This window comes from Mobula hypostoma, chromosome 19 (assembly GCF_963921235.1).
Source record: "Mobula hypostoma chromosome 19, sMobHyp1.1, whole genome shotgun sequence".
NCBI classification, from domain to species: Eukaryota; Metazoa; Chordata; class Chondrichthyes; order Myliobatiformes; family Myliobatidae; genus Mobula; species Mobula hypostoma.
The window spans coordinates 56,500,812-56,523,891 of record NC_086115.1 but is presented as its reverse complement, the minus strand read 5'-3'; the positions used below and the strand labels follow the sequence as shown (position 1 = coordinate 56,523,891).

General features: G+C 42.6%; 1 protein-coding gene across 1 annotated transcript in view; it reads right to left on the bottom strand.

Annotated features, from left to right (window-relative positions):
* The window catches only part of LOC134358664 (EF-hand calcium-binding domain-containing protein 6-like), a 71,857-nt gene that overhangs the window by 28,482 nt on the left and 20,295 nt on the right, over nucleotides 1-23,080 (bottom strand). Inside the window, exons 3-6 of the mRNA XM_063071118.1 lie at nucleotides 15,686-15,786; nucleotides 11,997-12,074; nucleotides 11,124-11,297; nucleotides 5,136-5,264 (exon numbers count right to left, since the gene is read on the bottom strand). Coding sequence (XP_062927188.1) covers nucleotides 5,136-5,264; nucleotides 11,124-11,297; nucleotides 11,997-12,074; nucleotides 15,686-15,786 — 482 coding nt within the window. The remainder of the gene's footprint in view (nucleotides 1-5,135; nucleotides 5,265-11,123; nucleotides 11,298-11,996; nucleotides 12,075-15,685; nucleotides 15,787-23,080) is intronic.

The window sequence follows — 23,080 nt, the reverse complement described above, 5'->3', positions numbered from 1 at the left end:
AAACAGAATAAAATTTAAAAAAAACTACAAAATTTAAGGCCGCACAGGAAATACGTAAGATGACAAAAGGGAAGTAACCACCCAGAATCCCCTGGGAAAAGAAAGAAATGACGCAGTTAAAAAGAAAGTTTAGCAGCCATATTAAGAAATCGAAAGTAAACTTTTCTGCCCAAATAGGGCACAGAAAAGTTAAAACCAACCAATTCACAGCCTCCGATCAACGGAGAAAATTAAAAAAAGGCAATTAAGATGTTGAAGATGAAAGTTGATCCAGATAACTCTGGGCATCCGATGGAGAATCAAAAAAACGAAGAGCTCCATCTAACATGCGAATCCTTAGACGTGCAGGGTACAGCAGCGCTGGTCTTAAATCCATCTTATAGAATTCCGACATCACGGATCTGTAACGGACCCGTTGGTCCCAGATTGGTTTACTGAAATCTTCCACGAATCGGAACTTAAGATCCGAAAAATCAATGAAACCTTTAGATCGAGCGAATCGAAACAGTCTCTCCTTATCTTGAAAGTAATGAAAACGTAAGATAACATGCCTAGGTCTATCTGACCTAGACGAGTATGATGGGATTCTGTGAACACGATCCAGTAGCGGTGGTTGGTCAGGAAATACAGTAGGGAATGCATCTTTTAAAAGTTGGGAGAAATATTTCATAGGGTTGTTAGCTTCCACGGCTTCCCTGACGCCAATCATTCGTAAATTCTGCCGTCGCATTCTAGATTCCAAGTCAGAGTTTTTAAAAGTCAAAAAGTCAAGTTTCTTCTTCATTACATTAATTGTTTCTTCGACTTTCCCCATCTTAAGCTCACTTTGTTGCGCGGATTTTTGAAGACCAGATATAGCCGACTGATGTTCCGCAATACATGTTTGCATCTTATCAATTAAATCGGCAATTTTCTGGAACTTAGTTGAGATTTCCATATGAATCAGGTCTTTAACAAAGCCCATAATTTCTGTACGAATCATCTCCCTAACAGAGGTTGAAATTTCCCTCTGAATTAACTCCGATATAGCTTCCAAAGTCACCGGTGATTCAGTCGGAGGGAGATCCGTAGCTTTCGGTTTAACCGGAGGTTTACCATCCTTGCCGTCTTTCCCGTTCTTAGACATAGCCGATCTCAGTATCATCCAATTGTCAGAGAATTCAGTTTAATTCAAAGTATTGTAAAAATTGATGCCTTAATAGTTAATTAAAGTATAGCTGACCATAGAGAGAAAAAACTCAGAGGTAATGGAGCGAGTCAAGAACGCGACTTCACTCCATGAGCGCTACCGGAAGTCTCCTCTCCAGGTGTTCTAAGGAGGAATGTAGGGCCAGAGAGATGAAACCTGCCATTGACCTGTTGCTCCAGTAGGCGAATTGCAAAGCTTCGAGTTTGACCGGTAGGCTGTGGTTGATGTGTCCCATAACCAATCGCTCCAAGCACTTCATAGCAATTGATGTCAGAGCCACAAGTCGATAGTCATTCAGGCATGCCATCTTGCTCTTCTTCGGCACCGGGATTATCGTTGCTTTCTTAAAATATGAGGGGATCTTAGACTGAAGCAAGGAGCAGTTGAAGATGTCAGCAAACACTCCAGCTAGCTCTCTTGCACAGGCCCAGAGAACCCGTCCCAGGATGCCATCTGGGCCCATCGCCTTCCTTAGATTTATCTTCAGGAAGGCCCTTCTAACGTCCTCCTCGGTGACGATGAATCTTGATGCCACCAGGTCCGGAGGGAGCAGGACGCTCCTCTTCTGTTCGAATCTTGCGTAGAATACGTTAAGTTCGTCAGGAAGAGAAGCGCCACAGTTATTGATATTCCCAGCCTTTTCTTTGTGCCCAGTGATCTCATTTAGACCCTGCCATAGTCTACTGGCATCCCTCTGGTTAGCCTGGGCTTCCAACTTGGCTCGATATTGCCTCTTGGTGCCCTTAGTGGCTTTCCGGAGTTCATGCCTGGATTCCGTGTAGCGACTGGTATCTCCGGACCTAAAAGCCGCAGCTCTAGCTTTCAAAAGGGACTTGACCTCATAATTCATCCAAGGTTTCCGGTTGAGGAATACCCGGATCATCCTGCGAGACACACAGTCCTCCGTGCATTTCCACATAAAGTCATTCGTCCAAATAAAGTCAAATTAATTGGTCATTGTAATTTTCCCGTGATTAGGCTGGGGTTACATCACAGGTGCTGGGCGGTGTGGCTCAAAGAGTTAGAAGGGCTTATTCTGTTCTGTTTCTCAATAAATATGTAAGTAATATCTCAGAACCCAACAAGATTGTTTCTGTCTATGGTTACATCTGTGGTTCAGAGTAGAACGCTCAGCTGACACACAGAAGAATTAGGTTCAATTTCCAACCAATGCATTGCCACATGGTTAGCAAGTGCTTTAGGCAAAACAATGACAAATCTCGCAGAGCTGCTGCCTCAGGTTGCCAGAGAACTGGGCTTAGGGTGAAGATGCTGGTGTGCAATTTGTTCTTCCTGTAACCGCATGGGATTCCTTGAGATGCGATGGTTTCCTATCACACCCTAAAGACATGCGGGTTGGCATGTTAACTGGCCAATCTAAATTGCCTACAGCTCGTGGGCAAATGATACAATCTAGTGGTAGCTGATGTGCGTTATGTCTTGTAACTTCAAAACATTAAACTAATTCAAAGGAAGGCACGGGAGTCTGAACTCTGGGTCTAACTTTGAGTTTACTTTAAGTGAAGCACACCCGTATCACATGGTAGAGTGATGATGTACGCAATTCACATATTTATACATATAACCCGTAATGAATTATTTAAATGAACAAGAATGCTTAATCAAATAATATATATTCAAGATTACTTAAGTATTAAATACACAACAATGAGAATATGGGGAGATATTTAAAAATGAGTAATGCAGGCAACTCTCCCTTTAATTTTTTTTTACAGCTGCATCTGAGCAAGGAATTTTTTACACGCCTGACAATTGCGCGGCGCTTTAATAAATATATATAAAGAAAATTCCAGCCGTGTGGCACAAAGACTATGTGTGTGGGGGTATTTCAGTTATGGCGCGGCCATGCGCCCACGCAGCGTAGAGGCAACAGTGAATGTCGGATTAGTCTAAGTGGGCGGTCGGTCACTGGCACGGACTCAGTGAGTTGAAAGGTCCTTTTCCATGTGGTAGCTAGGTCTGCACCATAATGTGTAGTGACACTTGCAAAGCTTCCCCAAGCATATCCTCAGATCGTGCTGGTAACGACGTAGTTCACTGTATGTTTCGATGTATATAAGATTAATAAATAAATATAATTTATTCTGGTTTTCTGTAACTCTAATAAACCAGGAATTTTGTGCTGCAATTAAAATCTTGATTTTCAAACAATTTTCCTTAGAAAGCCAAAGTTGGCACAGACACATGGTTTTCAATGTCAATATTTGTCTTCATTGAGAAACTGCTCTCAGAAAACGGGAAATGGTCAACATGTCTGCAGGCCAGGGGTTCTCAAATTTTTTATGGCATGGAGCCCTACCATTGACCGAAGGGTTCATGGGGTTCCCAGTTGAGAACCCCTGCTGCAGGCTGATATTATGGAGAGAGCTGGGAACTGTGCTGTTATTCTGCAGGCAGGTTGGAATTGGGCTTTGTTTAGTAGATTTTAATTACAGTCGATTCCGGCTATTTGGGACACATCGGGTCCAGTACATTTTGGCCCGATTAAGCGGGAGTCCCACTTAGTTGAAGTTTCACAGAAGTAGTTAAAATAGTATGAAAAAGACAAACTGAGTACCAAATTATGTATGTCAATGAAATATAGAACAAATTAGAATACTCCCAATGTATAAAATGTGTATTAGTTCCTAATAGTCACTGACGAAGGAATTCATCCAATTTACATTGCAGTGTTCTATTGATTGACTGTAAATGAACAAAATTAGCACAGACACTGAGTGCAGATAATAAACTGCCTTCATACAATTTCCAATGATTGCATTCTCCAAATCTTCGTTTTCATTGTAACATTCAAGATGATTGTATAAACTCATCTAAATCTTTATAGTTCCTAACTCGTAGAAGGAGTGAAGTTGTTTCATTTACACTTCCGGCCATTTCTGGCATCTCCAAGCCTGAATGCTTGAAACAGCAGTGAACAAAACAGTTCTGAATTGTCTTACTGCTTGTTTCTTGCTAACTATCAGTGACAAAAAATCACTGCTTTTTGAACACAAGCACACATAACTTATGCCATAGAAAAACTGTTTGCTCTTAGCACAGTGTACACTAATGGCCACACAAGTGCACACTTCTGATCCTGGTTAGAAACTGTTTGGCAGTATTCATCTGTCCCAATTAAGCGACATATTGTCCCAAATAAGCAGCTGCCCCAATTAACCAGAATCCACTGTATAACGTCTTATTTTTGCAAACTTCAGTGAATGAGTTGATCATAACTTGGAGCTTAAGCTCCAAGCAGATTTTATTTCCTGGAAGTCATTACGAAATCATCTGCACTCTGTTCTACCTCTGAACAAATACTGCTCATCCATTGTCTCTGTTGTCACTGACCTACTTTGACTCACAGTTAAATTAACTGGTTAACTTTAAAATTATCATCTTTGATTTCAAATCAATGCATAACCTTTCTTTGCAATCTCGGTAAATTCTTCAGCCCTGCAGTCTTAATTGTTTTTTATATCATAAACAATGTTCCCTCTGATCTTTTTACAGCTGCACAGACCAAAAGGGCAGGAAATTTTTACGCAGCCTAAAAATTGCACAGCATTTTAAAAGTTTTTTTGTAATTATGCATTCTATGAGTATTTAAGATGAAAAGTGGAAAATCACAAACTTTTGATTTTATTTATTAATTGGTATAATGAATTACAGTACAACAAAGAAAATCTTTCACATTTCATAAACTTTTCCTAGCTGCATCCAGCTGCGCAGCACAAAGGTTATGTGCATGGGAGCATTTCAGTTCCTGTGAGGACACGCGTCTGTGCAGCTTAGAGGGAATGGTGATCATAAACCTACTAATATGACTCCTCCTTCAAAGATGTGGAGAAACTAGGTTCTGTGGAATCACAATTAAATCATGAAAACATTTGCTATGAAGTACTTCAATAATAGCAGCATCGTCATTAAAAATATTCCATACCTCTTCAATAGTTTTTTGAATTCCTCATGTTCCATTTCTATTCCTAGCTGATGCAAGGCATTTTGGAATGTGGCTGGAAACATTCTGCCATTATCCATCTTAGTGAAAAGATCTCTCACTTCCAGAGGTCTGCATTTAATAAAAATTGATGAGTTATTCAAATTTACACATTTTTAAAGAAAGTGCAAATGGAGCAAAGAGATAAGCACACAGGAAATTGAGATACAGATTTGAACGGTTTTGTGTTGAAGCTCAATATATATATGTAATTGAGTAAAAAAGGATCTAGTGCTTTCCCAGCGTTTTCGATCAATGCACGCTTCTCGGGCTTCCAGTCAGATACAGGTATCGATTATAACTGATGTTTCAATGACAAATTCTGCCATCTTCTGAAGAGTTTAACATTGAAATGTCAGTTATAATCGATACCTTCACCCGGTTGGAAGCCCGAGAAGAGTTTATTTGTCATATAGTAGTTGAGTGATGTCATGTCATCTTCAGAATCAGAATCAGGTTTAATATCACCGGCATATGGCCAGAAATTTGTTAACTTAGTGGCAACAGTGCAATGCAATACATATTAATATAGAGAAAAAATATGTCAGTAAATTTCAGTAAGTATATACAGTGTCTATAAAAAGTATTCAAACTCCTTGGATGTTTTCATGTTTATTGTTTTACAACGTTGAATCACAGTGGATTTAATTTGGCTCATTCGACACTGATCAATAGAAAAAGATTGTGTTGTATTTAAAACAATACAACATGAAAACTTCCAAGGGGATTGAATACTTCTTACAGGCACTGTATATGCATATTAAATAGTTAAAATAAAAATAGTGCCAAATCAGAAATAATAAAAAAAAAGTGAGGTAATGTTCATGGGTTCAATGTACATTTAGGAATTGGATGTCAGAGGTGAATGAGCTGTTCCTGAATCGCTGAGTGTGTGCCTTCAGGCTTCTGTACCTCTTTCCTGACTGTAACAATGAGAAGAGGGCATGTCCTAAGTGACGGGGTCCTTAATGATGAACACTATCTTTCTGAGATGCGGCTCCTTGAAGATGTCTTGGATACTTCGAAGACTAACACCCCATGATGCAGCTGACTAATTTTGGAACTTTCTGTAGCTTCTTTCAATTCTGTTCAGTAGCCCTCCCCCCCAGCTCACCATACCAGATGTAATGCAAGTAAGATGGTAATTGTTATTCATTTGCAACCAAGGGTACACACCACGTGAAGTTCTTGGCATCCCCTTGGGAATGTTATGAGCTGGCATCCCTAACTCTACTGATTCGCATGCACAGCATCCAAAATCACTGCTACGAGAGATGAGGGTAGTCAAAACGATCTATGCATATCAGCTCCAGTTTGACAAGAATGCTTGGAAGAAACTCCCTGAAGTACCTACTGTATTTTCTGGAAATACCAAGGAAAGGGAAACTCAGAAGGTCGGCCAACATTTCTACTGAGGGATGAACTTGAATTACGTCAGAAATTTGCACAGATCAAAAAAATTAAGAGAAGTTGCTGGAAACACTCAGCCGATCAGGTGGCACCTATGGAGGGAGAAGTGTTGACGCCCACTCTGAAAGGCATCTCTGCAGTCAGCTGGTATAAGCTCTCTTGCTAGCCAATCTTTAAAACTTCAGCTGTGATTCCACCTGTTCCCAAAAGCTTGCTCTATAGTTGCCATTGGGTCTTTCCAACTGCTTATCCGTCAGCAGCCGCGATGAAGCTGGACAAAAGAAGACTGCTGTGGGACTGAATCGAGGGCAGTGCTGTGGCTCAGAAAACTTTTCCTTCCAGTGGGTGTTGACTGTCTTTGTATTGTGAAGTTCACCTCGTTTCTTGCCTCTTTGTGGATGGGATCCAGGGGGGTCTGGGCCACAGATGGTCTTGTCAGCACCAAAGCGTCTGTGTGTGTCAGGAGTGTCAGTGCTCTACTGGGCCTCCTGTGCTCTTTCCATTTATTTTCTATTCCTTTCGTCCCAGATTTTCCGCTGCAACACAAACTTCAGGTGCCTGTGGAGCTGTCTCTTTTCCCATGAGATATGGTGACATTTCGACTTCAAGAATATCTGTCATTAATTAATTCCTAGGTCTTCAGGGAGTCTTCTTTGAATGAGTCATTGTTCTTATTGGCAGTGAAGCTAAGAGTCTCTTCATAGATGTCAATAATGCTGAGCTTCCATAAGTCCTATTGACTGGGACTCAACCGATTGTGAAGTGAATTCTGAGAAGAGTTACTTTTGTGTGACCTTTGAAAGTCTAATATATCAGAATCAGAATCAGGTTTAATATCACCGGCATATGTTGTGAAATTTGTTCTGCAGCAGCAGTGTTGCAATGTACTGCTGCCACAAATTTATCATTAAAAAACTATAAATTACAATATGTACAGTGGTGTGCAAAAGTCTTGGGCGAATATATATAGCTAGAGTGCCTAAGCCTTTTGTACAGTACTGTAGTAATTTTATGTATTGCACTGTACTGCTGCAAAAAAAAACAAATTTCATGACATATGTGAGTGATGATAAACCTGATTCTGATATGGGTCTCTATTGTGGACTGAAAGTGGGAAGGGGACAGGGAGAGGGCAATCATGTTTAGGAAAAGGGGAAGGGAGAGGGGAGGAGCTGGGAAGCTCCAGAACAACATTTTGTAATGATCAATAAACCGATTGTTTGGAATCAAATGACCTTGCCTGGTGTCTCAGGGCTGGTGTGTCTGTTCCCATGCCACCACCCCCCGCCTATGGCATTCCTACTCTGCTGCCTGTCCCACACGCCTCCCACAGTGCTCCACCCTTGCCATTCCCAACATCCTTTGTTCCCAACAGATTTACAATCTCACTCTCCGCTCCAGGTTGACAAATACAGTACTGTGCAAAAGCCTTAGTCACCCTAGCTATATCTACGTCCCCAAGACTTTTGCACAGTACTATACATATATACAGTATATAAAAATCAATTAATTTAAATTAGTAGTGCAAAAAGAGAGGGTGAGATAGTGTTCATGAGTTCAATGTCCATTCATAAATGGCAGAGGGAAAGAAGCTGTTCCTGAATCGCTGAGTGTGTGCCTTCAGGCTCCTGTACCTCCTCCCCGATGGTAACAGTGAGAAGAGGGCATGTCCTGGAGTTGGGTCCTTAATGATGGATGCTGCCTTTTTATTTACTCCCAATAAGCTCCTGGTCACTTCCTAAAATAGAATTTACCTAATTATTTGAGTCCCAATATCCATAAGAGGAACACAAAGGAACAAAGCATAAAGAAAACAAGAGAGGAAATTCAAGCTTCAAAGTCAAGCTCTTCTGGATTTCCCGTCATCTGGGTTCAATATTAGAACATAAAATAATACAGTGCAGGAACAAGACCTTCGGCCCACAATGTTGTGCCAAAATAATTAAATTAGTAATCAAACGACAATCTAAACTAATCCCTCTGCCTACTCAATGCCTATATCCTTCCATTTTCCTCACATTCATGTATCTATCTGAACGTCTTTTAAAAGTCTCCAATGTTTCTGCCTCTCCCACCACTCCAGACAGCACATTCCAGGTGCCTATCACTCTCTGTGTAAAAAACTTACTCACAACATCTCCTATGAAATTACCCCCCTCACCTAAAATACATGCTCTCTGGTATTAGACATTTCCATCCTGGGAAACAGCTCCAGTCTGTTTAATTATCGATGCCTCTTATAATCTTATACAGCTCAATCAGATCTCCCCTCAGCTTCCAACACTCCAGAGAAAACAGCCAAAGTTTCAGAATCAGCATTGCCGACATAATGCTCAATACCTAATAACAGAAAAAAATGTGAGTTACAATAAGTATGTATATTACTGTACTACTGTATGCATATTAAATAGTTAGATTAAATATACATCAAAATCAAAATGAAAAAGTAGTGAGGTAGTGTTCATGGGTTCAATGTCCATTCAGAAATCTGATAAGAGAGGGGAAGAATCTGTTACTGAATGATTGAGTGTGTGCCTTCAGGTTCCGGTACCTTCTCCCTGATGGTAGCAATGAAAACCAGGCATGACCTGGGTGATGGGGGTCCGTAATGATGGATGCCACCTTTGTGATGCAAAGCTGCTTGAAGATCTCCTGGTGTCCTGGCTACTATGGCGGCTAGTGCCCATGATGGAGTTGATGAAGCTTCCAGCTTTCTGCATCTTATTTCGATTCTGTGCAGTTGCCCACCCCACCTCCCATACCAGGTGGTGATTAGCCAGTTAGAATGCTCTCCATGGTACATTTGTGGAAATTTGCGAGGGTCTTTGTTGACATACCAGATCTCCTCAAACCGCTAATGAAAGATATATCCTCAGAGATATTGGCACCAAGGAATTTGGAATTGCTCACTCTCTCCACTTCTGATCCCTCTATGAGGACTGGTGTGTGTTCCCTCATCTTACCCTTTCTGAAGTCCACAGTCGGTTCCTCGGTCTTACTGATGTTGAGTGTAAGGTTGTTGCTGCAAAATCATAGCTGATATATCTCTCTCCTGTATGCCTTCTCGTCACCATCTGAAATTCTGCCAATAATGGTTGTATCATCATCAAATTTATAGATGGCATTTGAGCCATGCCTTGCCCCACAGTCACGGGTATTGAGAGCGTAAAGCGGTGGGCTAAGCACACGTCCCTGAGACGCGCCAGTGTTGATTGTCAGTGAGATGGAGATGTTAATTCCAATCCGCACAGATTGTGGTCTTCAGGTTAGGAAGTCGAGGATCCAGCTGCAGAGGGAGATGCAGAAGCCCACGTTCTGGAGCTTTTTGATCAGAAATTTGGAATAATTGTGTTAAATGCTGAGCTGCAGTCAATAAACAGCATGCAGACATAGGTACTTACATCATCCAGCTAATCCAAGGCCGTGTGAAGAGCCAATGAGATCACATCTGCTGAAGACCTATTGTGGTGATAGGCAAATTACCAATCTCTCATTATAGACCATGCTGTCTAAACCAGGCAACACCTGTTAAACATTCTCTGAACACTCTTCAATGCCTCGATATTCTTCCTCTAATGGGGTGACCAGAACTGTATGCAATATTGTAGTTCTGTACGCAGAACTGTAGCAACACACATACAAAATGTTGGAGGAATTCAGCAGTCCAGGCAGCATCTAGGAAAAGTGTACAGTCGATGTTTCGAGCCGAAACCCTTCAGCAGGACTGGAGAAAAACGCTGAGGAGTAGATTTAAGAGGTGGGGGAGGGGAGAGAGAAAGCCCAGGTGATGGGTGAAACCTGGAGGGGGAGGGGATGAAGTAAAGAGCTGGGAAGTTGATTGATGAAAGAGACAGAAGACCACAGAAGAAAGAAAAGGGGGGAGGAGCCTCAGAGGGAGGCGATAGGTGGGCAACGCGGGTGAGAGAGGGAAAAGAGGATGGGAAATGATGAAGGAGAGGGGTTGGGGTGGGGGCATTACCAGAAGTTTGAGAAATCAGTGTTCATGCCATCAGGTTGGAGGCTACCCAAACAGAATATAAGAAGTTGTACAAAATAGCAACTGTACTCTTTTCCATAGATGCTGCCTGGCCTGCTGAAGTCCTCCGGCATTTTGTGTGTTTTGCTTGTAATTCCAACATCTGCAGATTTTCTTCTGCTTGCAATAGTCTAGGGGCGGTCTAAGTAGAGTTTTATAAAGCTGGGACATAACTGATTCTGATGCACTGCAGCACAGAAGCAGACCCTTCAGCCCATCTAGTCTCTGGATCTATTATGTTGCAAGGTATCAACGTTGCTCAAGCTCTCCAGTTAAATGTTGCATTCCCATGTGAAAGTGGGCAACATGCAAGGTGGAGCTCATCCTTAATGAAACATTTTATTAAACGTTTCAACCAAAAAAATTTCTCCATCATGGACACTGTCCTCTGTAGTATCCAGGACATCTTCAAGGAGTGATGCTTTGACAAATGACATTCCTGTAGTTATATGTTATAATGTGGTATAATGTATTTGTCACAGTACCTTTCCATCACCATTGCCTTCAGCTGCAAATGAGCTTGTGTTGAACTCAGCATTTTGCTTTCATTGGGTCTTTTCACAGGATCCATCCAAGCTGGATAACCCTTTGGTTCTTGTTCTTTGAAATGCGAACAGAAGTTTTCAAAAGTAATGACAGTCTTTTCATTAAGTTTAAGCCTGTAATCGACAAATGTTGAACAATACCCATCAATGGAAGAAGCTGAAGAGTGAATTAATCCTCCATGCATTAGACAGGAACACTGCAATGTGGATTCCGTCTTTGGTTTGTTATATTTAGAGATTCAGCATGGAGTGGGCCCTTCTGGGCCTTCGAGCCGTGCTGCCCCACAACCCCGATTTAACCCTAACCCAATCATGGAACAATTTACAATGACCAATTAACCTAGTAACTGGTATGTCTTTGGACCGTGGGAGTAAGCTGTAGCACCCGAGGAAAATGCGCACACTTGACGGGACGGACCTACAGGCTCCTTATAAAGGATGCCGGAATTGAACTCTGAACTCCAGTATGCCCCAAACTGTAATAGTGTTGCACCAGCCGCTACGCGACTGTGGCTACCGTGGCTTATGTTCATATTGGTCCTTCCCTGGCGGCTTGGTTGATAGTTATAAAAGCTCCTCCAACATATCAAGCAGCCAAACTTACACATCAGTTTAAACAAGGTAAATTATATTGGAATTATTTTTTTCATTACATCTTACATCTAGAATTATGCACATATTATCAATATCTACACAATTTATTAGGAAAACAAAACCTGATTATAACTGCTTTATTATTAAGGTTCCTCTGTTCAATCAGATCACCAAAATTCCTGCCATTACTTACCATTTGAAGTACTTATCAGGACGTACCTGAGCAGAAGATGATAGAACTCATTTGTAGCAATAAATCGTTTCAGAAATCGAGTTAGAACTGTCAACAAGACTTCTCTGAAGGGTAAAACAAGCAATATTGTTACATTATATATTGCATATCCGTGAATAATATTTTTATTTATAGTGCTGAATTGTATTGGATCACATATTTCTGTACTGTTAGTCATTTGGTTACATTTGCTGTCCCAAGTAAATATATAATTGGTCATAAGAAATTACACTGGTAGATTTGATGGTCACCATTGTATATTTATGAAACAAATTTATAATCTGGACTAATGCACATACTATATCGAACTTCAAAGTTCAACATACATTTTACTATCAAAGCTCATATATGTCACCATATATAACCCTGAGATTAATTTTCCTGCAGACACACTCAGCAAATCTATAGAATAGTAGCTTTAACAGGGTCAATGAAAGATCAACTAGAGTGCAGAAGGCAGCAAACTGTGCAAATACAACTATAGATCAATACCTATAAATAATAAGAATGGGAGATAGTGAGATAAAGAGTCCTTAAAGTGAGATCGCTGGTTGTGGGAGCATTTCAATGGATGGGCAAATGAGTGCAGTTAACCCGTTTTGTTCAAGACCCTGATGGGTGAAGGATAGTAACTGTTCTTGAACCAGGTTGTGCGAATCATAATCAATAGCTTATCTATTTGAACAGTGAAAGAAAAATAGGTAAACAATCTAGAGATAGGAAAGGAATTAAAAGACCTCCTTTTTAATCACTACCAACAGAATACTTGGAAGCCTACTCTGGGACATCCAATGAAGTAATTTGTAATGACTGTTGTAATCCGAGGTGAAACAAAGTCAAGTAAAGCATAATGGCAGGAAATGAGTAAATAATGTTTATTACTGTTTGGAGTAATTGGAGTATGATACTCCAATTATCATGGGAAACCACAATGTGCAAGTTAGCTTTCATATGAGTGGATCTTCTAATTCCAAATAGTAAAGATTTAAAGATCAGCTTTATCTGTCACATGTACATCGGAACATTGAAACATATAAAGAAACATGTTATTTGTGTCATATCAAAACCATGAGGATTGTACTGGGGACAAGCTGCAAGTGTCATTATGCTTCTGGCCCACAACTTACTAACTTTAACCGTACGTCTTTGGAATGTAGGAGAAACCAGGGCACCTGGAGGAAACAAATATGATCATGTGGAAAACATACAAACTCCTTACAGACAGCTGTGGGAATCGAACCCTAATCAGTGATCACTGGCAGTGTGAAGCGATTTTGCTAACCACTATGCTGCTCTGTCACCCCCTATGATAAATAAATTCACATTTTTTGAATGGCGTCCTACATTGACTCCATTTGATCAATTTTTGCCCAATCATGTACCCCATCATTATCTATCTGCCAGCTGCTTTTACCCTTCTCACAGCTTTGTGGGGCAAAAAATTTCCCTAATTCCCCCTACGTTTGTGGCATCTGCAAATTTGTTTACAGTACACTTACTTCCTTTCTCTAAATCATTAGCATATCATCCCTGTAATTACCTTATCAGTTCCAGGCTACAAACCTGAATAGGTTGTTCACCCTCATCCCTACTCACTGTTTCCTGCTAATTATAATTAGCTAAGTATCTAACCATTGGTAATATATTACTTCCAGGAATATAACTTTCTATTACGTGAAATAATTACTTGTGTATATCTTGTTGTATGCTTTTTGAAAATACAAATAAATTACATCTACAAATTCCCTTCTATTCATTCCAGCTAATATTTACTCAAAGAATTATAATAAATTAATTAGATATAACTTCCCCCTTAATGAATTCATGCTGGCTGACTCTAATAGAACCTATTTTTGGTGTAGTTTTCCCAGGGTAAAGCAGCTATTGATATTAAAATGCTATTTTTTTCAATGTAGGTAGGTTCAAAACTCACACTGTGTCAAATGCTGATTATGTGCATCAGTTCTTTGTCAAGTCATAGAGAAGTACAGCGCAGAAACAGGCTCTTTGGCCCATCTAGTCCATGCTAAACCATTTAAACTGCCTACTCCCATTGCCCTGGAAGGATGTAGCTCTAGATGCATATTTTGTGGGTTACTTAGTGATAGGGCCCAAAAATAGATAATATTTAGGAGGACACAGGTGACAGAGGATAAATTTGTTTGTTATGTGCTGTGTCGTTTGACACAGACAATCGTGATCTTTCCATGACCATGGTTGTTCATGGCAAATTTTCTTCAGAAGTGGCTTACCATTGCCTTCTGCTGTCTTTACAAGACGGCTGACCCCAGCCATTATCAATACTCTTCAGAGACTGTCTGCCTAGCATCAGTGGTCACATAACCTGGTCTTGTGATATGCACCAGCTGCTCATTTGACCATCCTCCCATGGCTTCACGTGACCCTGATCGGGGAGGGGTGGGGAGGCACTAAGCAGGTGCTACGCCTGGCTCAAGGGGAACCTGCAGGCTGGCAGAGGGAAGGAGTGCCATACACCTCCTTTGGTAGAGACGTATTGCCACCCCACCACCCACAGAATAGAAATAGAAGAAAAACCATGTGGCCTTGACCTCGGTTTCCTCCTGAACAAAGATCAGATTCAGTGGGAAGCTCACTGGGGAAGCCATTGCTCCCATTGTGATTCTGTCGGAAAACTGGAAGCAACAAAAGCAAACATCTGGAATTCGAGCAGTCCGCAGTAGCGTGGCGGTTAGTGCAACATTATCACAGCTTGGGACATCAGAGTTCAATTCTGACATCACCTGAAAGGAGTCAGTACATCCTTCCCATGGAATGTTTGTGTTTTCCCCAGCTCCTCCGGTTTCCTCCGGCAATCCAAAGACAGACTGGTTAATTGGTCATTGTAGATTTTCCTGTGATTAGGCTAGGGTTAAGTCAGGGGCTGCTGGACTGCTGGGCAGCCTGGCTCAAAGGGATAAAAGGGTCTACTCCATGCTGTATCACTAAATAAAATAAACAAATAAATAACCATTGAAACTACTTTTACCTCTGTAACACCTGACACTGAAACATTTCCATTTCATTGAATACCCTGTTCTCATGCGTAACAGGGAACTCCATGCAAGGTAAAGATAGCAACCTCTTCTCCCCTCAAGTTCCTCCTTGTAATGAAGCCTCCCCCCAGTTCAGACAACGTTTCTGTGCTTCTACTTATCTGTCGCTGGGAATCAGTATTACTGGCAGTGATCTCAGTATTACTCTCTTTTATATCTAATAAGAAGGAAAAGGTGAAAGCACATGCCTTGTCTTTGTAAAATGCTGCCAATCTCATCAAGGGGAAAGCCCTGGATGCTGTTTTGCCTCTGAACTATACCCTCTGACCCACAGGTTGTTTCAATCATAGAGACAACCCTTCCTATGTGTGCAGAGGTCTGAACTGTGCTGCTGGAAAAGAAGAGATTAAAGTTCAGATAAAACTGGGTACATAAACCTGGTAGAGTAGTCTGACATGAAGAACGGTGACTGTACATCTGTCAGTGCAGACTTCGGTTGAGATTGCTGCCAGTGACGACCCACATCATCAGAGAATTCTCACAAAACTAACCACTTAGTCCATGAAATGAAGAATGGCTTACTCTGCTAAAATTGATCTCAATGTATATTTGTCTCTATTTGGAAAAAATAACAAGCTGTGGAAAACAGTGCAGTGATTCACCTTGTCACGTGACCCCTGCCGGTTGGGTCGTTTGCATGGAAAAGCTGCTTGAGGCTGTAAAATCCACCTGATCTGATCTTTTCATGCAGTTGATATTGAAGCTGGGGAAAAAGACAAGTAGCAATCAGGTTGAACAAGATGCTGCTTATAAAACCTTATTCTGAAACTGATAATTTGCAGATCCTCCTAATGCCTATGGTCACAGATCAGGGTTTTTTCTATAAGCAAGTCCACAGCATTCTATAATCTGAAAGATGCCACTTGTATGGCCAAAGTCTTAGGCACATATTCAGTATATAGCTAGGGTGCCTAAGACTTTTGCACAGTACTGTATTTGTCAAGGTGGAGTGGACAGCGAGTTTGTAAATCTAGCGGGAATGGCAAGGGTGGCGCATCACGGGAGAGGTGTGTGGGACAGGTGGCAGAAAAGGAGTGTCGGGGTGGGGTAGGAGGCAGCGTGGATGCAGACATACCCAGCCCTGAGACACCAGGCAAAGTTGTTTGATTCCAAACAATTGGTTTATTGATCATTACAGATTGTCTCTCTGGTATTTCCCGCTCCCTCCCCTCTCCCTTCCCCTTTTCCCAACCGTGATTCCCCTCTCCCTGCCCCCTTCCCACTCTCGGTCCACAACAGAAAACCATATCAGAATCAGGTTTATCATCACTCATATTTGTCATGAAACTTGTTTCTTTTGTGGCAGCTGTACAGTGCAATACATTAAAATTGCTACAGTACTGTGCAAAGTCTCAGGCACGCTAGCTATATATATGTGCCTAGACTTTTGCACAGTATTGAAAATTTTACAGCGATGATCTTAATAGGTTTTAAGTACTAATTCTCCTTGCAATCCTGCCTATACTGAAAAAACACAAAACCTCAAAACCTCACCTTATCAAGATGTACTACCAAGGCTGAAGTTAAGGGACAATCCATTTTTAAGGAATATGAGGAATTTTGTGCAAAATATTTAGTAAACAATTTATTTTACTATAAGGCTCTGCACATTTCTTAAGCTGCCCCCAAAACAAAATATTTAAGAGCCCTGGTGTTCCATTCAGATCCATTACCTTGTAGATCATATAATGGTGTTGGTATGTTGTGAAGTTTTATAAATTCTGCACATGGTTGATTTAGTAATAATTCAAAAGTTATTGTATTTTTGGGCTGGTTCCAATAGTTGAATATGAACATTGGATTTAGGAATCAAATAAGAATAAAACCAATTTAGACTAAAGAGAAATACTGCTTTATTTGACTTGGTTAAGCTAATCAGAATTGACATTTTGGTACGGAACATGCAAACCAGGTATAAGCAAATTCCTGGTAAACATAAGCAAATATTTGCAAATGTAGTACACCTGATATGGTTGGATTTATCTGATTCAAACACAAAGCACCTAAACAAGAACAGACACAACAAAATCTGCAGATGCTGGAAATCCAAAGCAACACACAGAAAATGCTGAAGGAACCCAGCAGGCCAGGCAGCATCTATGGAAACGAGTAAACAGTTGACATTTTGGGCCGAAACTTCCTGTGAGAAGGATCCTGAAGAAGAGTCCCGGCCCAAAATGTCGACTGTTTACTCTTTTCCATCACTGCTGCCTGGCCTGCTGAGTTCCTCCAGCATTTTGCAACAGCAAGTGTGTGTTGCAAAACAAGAACAGAATTACTAAGTTCAGTACTTTTGATCTTTCTCCACTCACTCTGATTATGGTTGATACTTTTAGCTCAGAAGCATATTTCTACTTTCTCCCAATGCCCCTTGATGTCTATCACATAGGGTCATAGAAAAGCACAGAAACGGGCCCTTCAGCCCATCTAATCTGTACTAAACCATTTAAACTGCCTACTCCCATCCACCTGCACCAGGACCATAGCTCTCCATACACCTACCATCCAAGTACCTATCCAAACTTCTCTCAAACATTGAAATCAAGCTTGTATACACCGCTTGCAGTGGCAGCTCATTCTACACTCTCACGACCCACCGAGTGAAGAAGTTTCCCCCCAAGTTCCCCTTAAACTTTGCACCTTTCACCTTTACACTCAGTGATTTAGGTGCAGCTTCTTCCTCTCTGCCATTCCATTCCTGAATGGACATTGAACTAATGAACAATACCTTACTTTTTTATATTATTTCTGTTATTGCACTATTTCTAATTTAACGACTTAATATACCTACAGTGCCTGTAAGAAGTATTCACCCCTACCCCCTGGAAGTTTCATGTTTTATTGTTTTACAGCATTGAATCACACTGGACTTAATTGTGCTTTTTTTGACACTGATCAACAGAAAAAGACTCTTGCTTGTCAAAGTGAAAACAGATCTCTACAAAGTGACCTAAATTAATTACAAATAGTAAACACAAAATAACCCCTTTAATATCACACACCAAATCATCACTGATGCAGCCAAAATGGTTTTAGACATCACATAGTTAGTTACATGGATAAGACTGTCTGCAGTCAAGGTGTTTCAATTGATTGTAGTAAAAATACACCTGTATCTGGAAGGTCCAACTGCCGGTGAGTCAGTATCCTGGCAAAACTACACCATGAAGGCAAAAGAACACTCCAAGCAACTCCACAAAAAGGTTATTGAAAAGCACAAGTCAGGAGATGGATACAATAATATTTCCAAGTCACTGAATATCCCTTGGAGTACAGTTAAGTCAATCATCAAGAAATGGAAAGAATATGGCACAGCTGTAAATCTGCCTAGAGCTGGCCATCCTCAAAAACTGAGTGACCGTTGTTACGTACCCCGTAACTGGGTTGCCAAACCAGCAGAAATGGATCACTCAGTTGGAGTCTGGAGTACTAGAACTAAGAAAGTTTTATTAAAGAAACAAGCAACACAGTAATCGAAAGGATAATAAATGCAACAGTTCAGTGATGATAAACACACATGTGCACAGAATTAAGATAACAGCATCAATCAAGCTCTATCGTTGTCTAGGGGTAAATGACCAATTTCAAAATGACTCAAAGTTCAGTCCAGTTTAGTAGTTCAGTTCGCAGTAATCGTTGTCATGGCGATGGACAAGGTGGGGAAGAGAGACATAGAATAGGAACAACTCATCATTCAGCACAGCTTCACTCACAGACCAGCGAGATGGCTCACAAACAGCATTTGGGCGGGTCCTTGGTGATGTCACCTGAGGTCACCGACTGTGACCCCTCCTCCAGATGCGGTCGATCCTCTGCAGTGAACCCGGCACCCAGGCAAGGGCGGACACACACCGGGTTCCCGCTGATCGTACCTTTCCACCCTGTGCGTTGTCCGGGACTTCTCACCCACTCGTGAGAAGCGCACCGCTTCCAGGGTCTCGTTACCTCGGGTGGCGTGTGTGTCTGTCTTAGCGAACCTGTCCCTTTTTATCCCCCTGCTGGGGTATCGCCTGTCCATCACTTCAAACAGTTCAGGGTTCAAAGGGGGGAGCCGCTCCAGACAGCTCTTCCTCCCACATCCCTTCATTACACATCTCCAGACGCTGCTCCATTGTTCCTTATCTCTCCTTCCCCTGAGGGCAGGTGGCAGACCAACTGCTGATGCCACTGATGCTAGCCCAGGCCAGCAAACATCTTAATTTTATGTGTATTCTCGTAACACTTCCCCCCTTTAAGGATTTTTACCGGGAGGTAAAAATTACAAACATGACTACATTATCTGATACATACACAATATACATCTTTAACAGTTATTTAGCTAATACAGAGAATTTGAAGCTGTCAACACCTTGACAGACAGTCATCACATTTTCTGTTCCTTTTACACGTGTTATTAATAATCCCTTAGACCAGGCTCCAACTCAGCAAACTTCATAGTGGCCAAAAACACTGATGAATTGCGACCAATGTAACCTCTCATTTGGTTTTGTCCCGGACCACAATAACAAGGGTCGTCCCATTCCGACTCAATTTTCTCTCGCAAGGGCTTAGTAGGAGGGGGACGGGTATTGACCGCAGAGTTATTGCAAAACTTCCTGCAGTACCCCACCATCTCCAAGAGCCTTCTGAGGGCCCTCTTGTCTGTCGGGGTTGGGAGGTCAGCGATAGCCTGCACTGTAGCTTGCATCACTGCCAGCTGCCCCTGTGTCACCACAATTCCCAGGTAAGTGACTCTCGTGTGGCCGAATTCATTTTTTCCAAGGCTCACTATCACGCTGGCTTCAGACAGCCGTGTTAAATTGCCAATACACACCTCTGTGTTCATCAGCCCTTTAGTCACTGAATTACTCAAAAAATATGGGTGTTGTTTGCTTGGCTGCCCTATTGTAACCGACATAACCCAACGTCCCAGTTCTTTGCATTTCCTCGGGACAATCAAACACATGGGTGCGAGTCGTTTAATTACTCCTTCGGGGATTAAGGGAGAGACCTTATCAGTAGACCTGGCCAAAACAATAGCCTTCTCCCATCTGACCGATCCCATCCTAATCTTTTCAAAATGGTTTTTTCCTCTTAGCAGGGGGCCCCTAGCTTCATTGATTTCCACGCTAACACCGACTAGGTTTGTTAGCATATCAAAAGCCGGTGACCGTCTCAGTTCGCGTCGGTCATGATCAATAACATTTTTCCCCTGGGCAGCCGGTAACTCTCTTTCATGATTCCACCAACTGTTTCCTCCAGCACCGCAAAATGTCCACCGGGGGGTACCTCGTGGGCCATGTTAAAAACCTCATCCCCATAACTCTTTTGCACCACCCCCCACTCCTCATCTGCGGATGCTGTACTTGATTTCCCTTTCTTCCTTAGCACTTCCTCATCCGCACAATAGCTTGTCAAGGCTGTGTCAGAGAGGGATGTCTCGGCAAAAACCATCAGCCCCTCGTCTCGCTCCTGCGTCTGCACAAATTCTTTCCTGGCTACTGCTACGTCCGTCCCAGCTCCCTCACTACCTCTTATCTCACGACACCCTGTCTCATACAAGGTTGGCAGAAATGTTTCAGCCAAATTCACCATCGCGGGCGGGGCCTCCATGCTGGCAGGCTGACCCGTCAATCTCACGACTGGGAACACGATTCCTCCGGCGATGTCATTACCGAGCAAGACTTCCACGTCTTTCATCGGTAATTCGGACCTCACCCCAATCGTGACTAGTCCAGAGACCAGGTTGCTCTGTAAATGTATCTGGTGCAAAGGGACTGACTCTGTCCCTTCCCCAACACCTTTGACCTCTACCTCCCCAGTCTGGGTCTCTGAGCTAAACTCTAATACACTCTTCAGTATTAGTGACTGACACGCTCCCGTGTCTCTCCAGATCCGCACTGGAACTGGTTTTAACCTCTTTTTCACTGACACCAGTCCGGCCGAGATAAACCTCTCGCGCCCTTCCTGGACTTTTTCAGACCTGTCCTTCCCTAGCGGTTCGCTTAACAGCTCAATACAGCCATTCAAAATTTCCGCTTTTCCTTTCCCCGTCTCCTTCCTTGGGGCAAAGCACCTGGACGCAAAGTGTCCGACTTTCCCACAATTATAACAGACGACCCCAGGAGACTTCCGACCAGACTGCTCCCGGTCTACCTTATCCTTTTCACTAGTCCCCGGCTTACTTTCTGACTTTTCCGGCGGACTCTCCCCTCCGTCCTGACCACCCTTCTGGTAGCCTTTACTCGGGGCAACCTTCATTTTATGCGTCAACGCATACTCATCCGCTAACTTAGCAGTTGCGGCTAACGTGGCTGCCTCTTTCTCATCGAGGTAGGGTCTCATACCCTCAGGGACACAACCTTTAAACTGCTCAATCAGAACCAGTTGCAGCAGTCTGTCGTAATCCCCCTCTACCCCTTTCGAGGCGCACCAACGCTCACAATATGTTTGCATCTCACGAGCAAACTCCAAATACGTGCGGTCCCACCGCTTCCTCGCATTCCGGAACCTCTGCCGGTATGCCTCCGGGACCAACTCATAAATCCTGAGGATGGCCTCTTTCACCACCTCATACCTCTGGGCATCTTCCGCGGATAAAGCTGAGTAAGCTTGTTGGGCCTTCCCTTTCAGTACACTCTGAAGTAAGACAACCCACTTATCCCTCGGCCATTCCTGACTTATGGCCACTTTTTCGAAATGGAGAAAGTACCGATCCACAGCGGTATCGTCAAATGGGGGAACCAGCCTAACCTCCTGGGTCGCCCGGAACCCTCCACCTTGGTTCGGCACGAGCCCCTGCTCGGCCCTTATCTTTAACTTCTCCAGCTCAAATTCCCTTTCCCTCTGTTTCTCCTCTCTCTCCAACTGTCTGTCCCTCTCTCTCTCTTCTCTCTCCAACTGTCTTTCTCTCTCTTGCCTTTCTACCTCTTTCTCTCTCTCCCGCCTTTCTAACTCTTTCTCTCTCTCCCGCCTTTCTAACTCTCTCTCTTTCTCCTGCCTTTCTAACTGCTTCTCTTCGTGTTCTAACTGCCGTACCCGGAACTCGTGCTCGAGTCTCAGTTTTTCAAGCTGTACCTGTACCGCGTCTCCAGCAGGTTTTTCAATAGACACCTCCCCCAGCTCACCTTGGGAAAACACACCTTTAGATACATAGTGCTCTACAATAGCTCTGTGTATCTCCTCTCTCCTCATTGTCGACTTCACCTTAGCAAGATTCACCCGTTTGGCCACAGCTATCAATTCCGATTTCCTGGCATCCTCTAATGCCTCCAAGGTCGGCGCCTTTATAAATTCCTCAACCTCCATTTCTGCTGTTTGTCTTTTCTTTCTTTCGGGAATTTTAACCCAATCAATTTATTCCGTCCCAAATTTAGCGTTCAAAATCCCGGACGAGCCCCCACTTATGTTACGTACCCCGTAACTGGGTTGCCAAACCAGCAGAAATGGATCACTCAGTTGGAGTCTGGAGTACTAGAACTAAGAAAGTTTTATTAAAGAAACAAGCAACACAGTAATCGAAAGGATAATAAATGCAACAGTTCAGTGATGATAAACACACATGTGCACAGAACTAAGATAACAGCATTAATCAAGCTCTATCGTTGTCTAGGGGTAAATGACCAATTTCAAAATGACTCAAAGTTCAGTCCAGTTTAGTAGTTCAGTTCGCAGTAATCGTTGTCATGGCGATGGACAAGGTGGGGAAGAGAGACATAGAGTAGGAACAACTCATCATTCAGCACAGCTTCACTCACAGACCAGCGAGATGGCTCACAAACAGCATTTGGGCGGGTCCTTGGTGATGTCACCTGAGGTCACCGACTGTGACCCCTCCTCCAGATGCGGTCGATCCTCTGCAGTGAACCCGGCACCCAGGCAAGGGCGGACACACACCGGGTTCCCGCTGATCGTACCTTTCCACCCTGTGCGTTGTCCGGGACTTCTCACCCACTCGTGAGAAGCGCACCGCTTCCAGGGTCTCGTTACCTCGGGTGGCGTGTGTGTCTGTCTTAGCG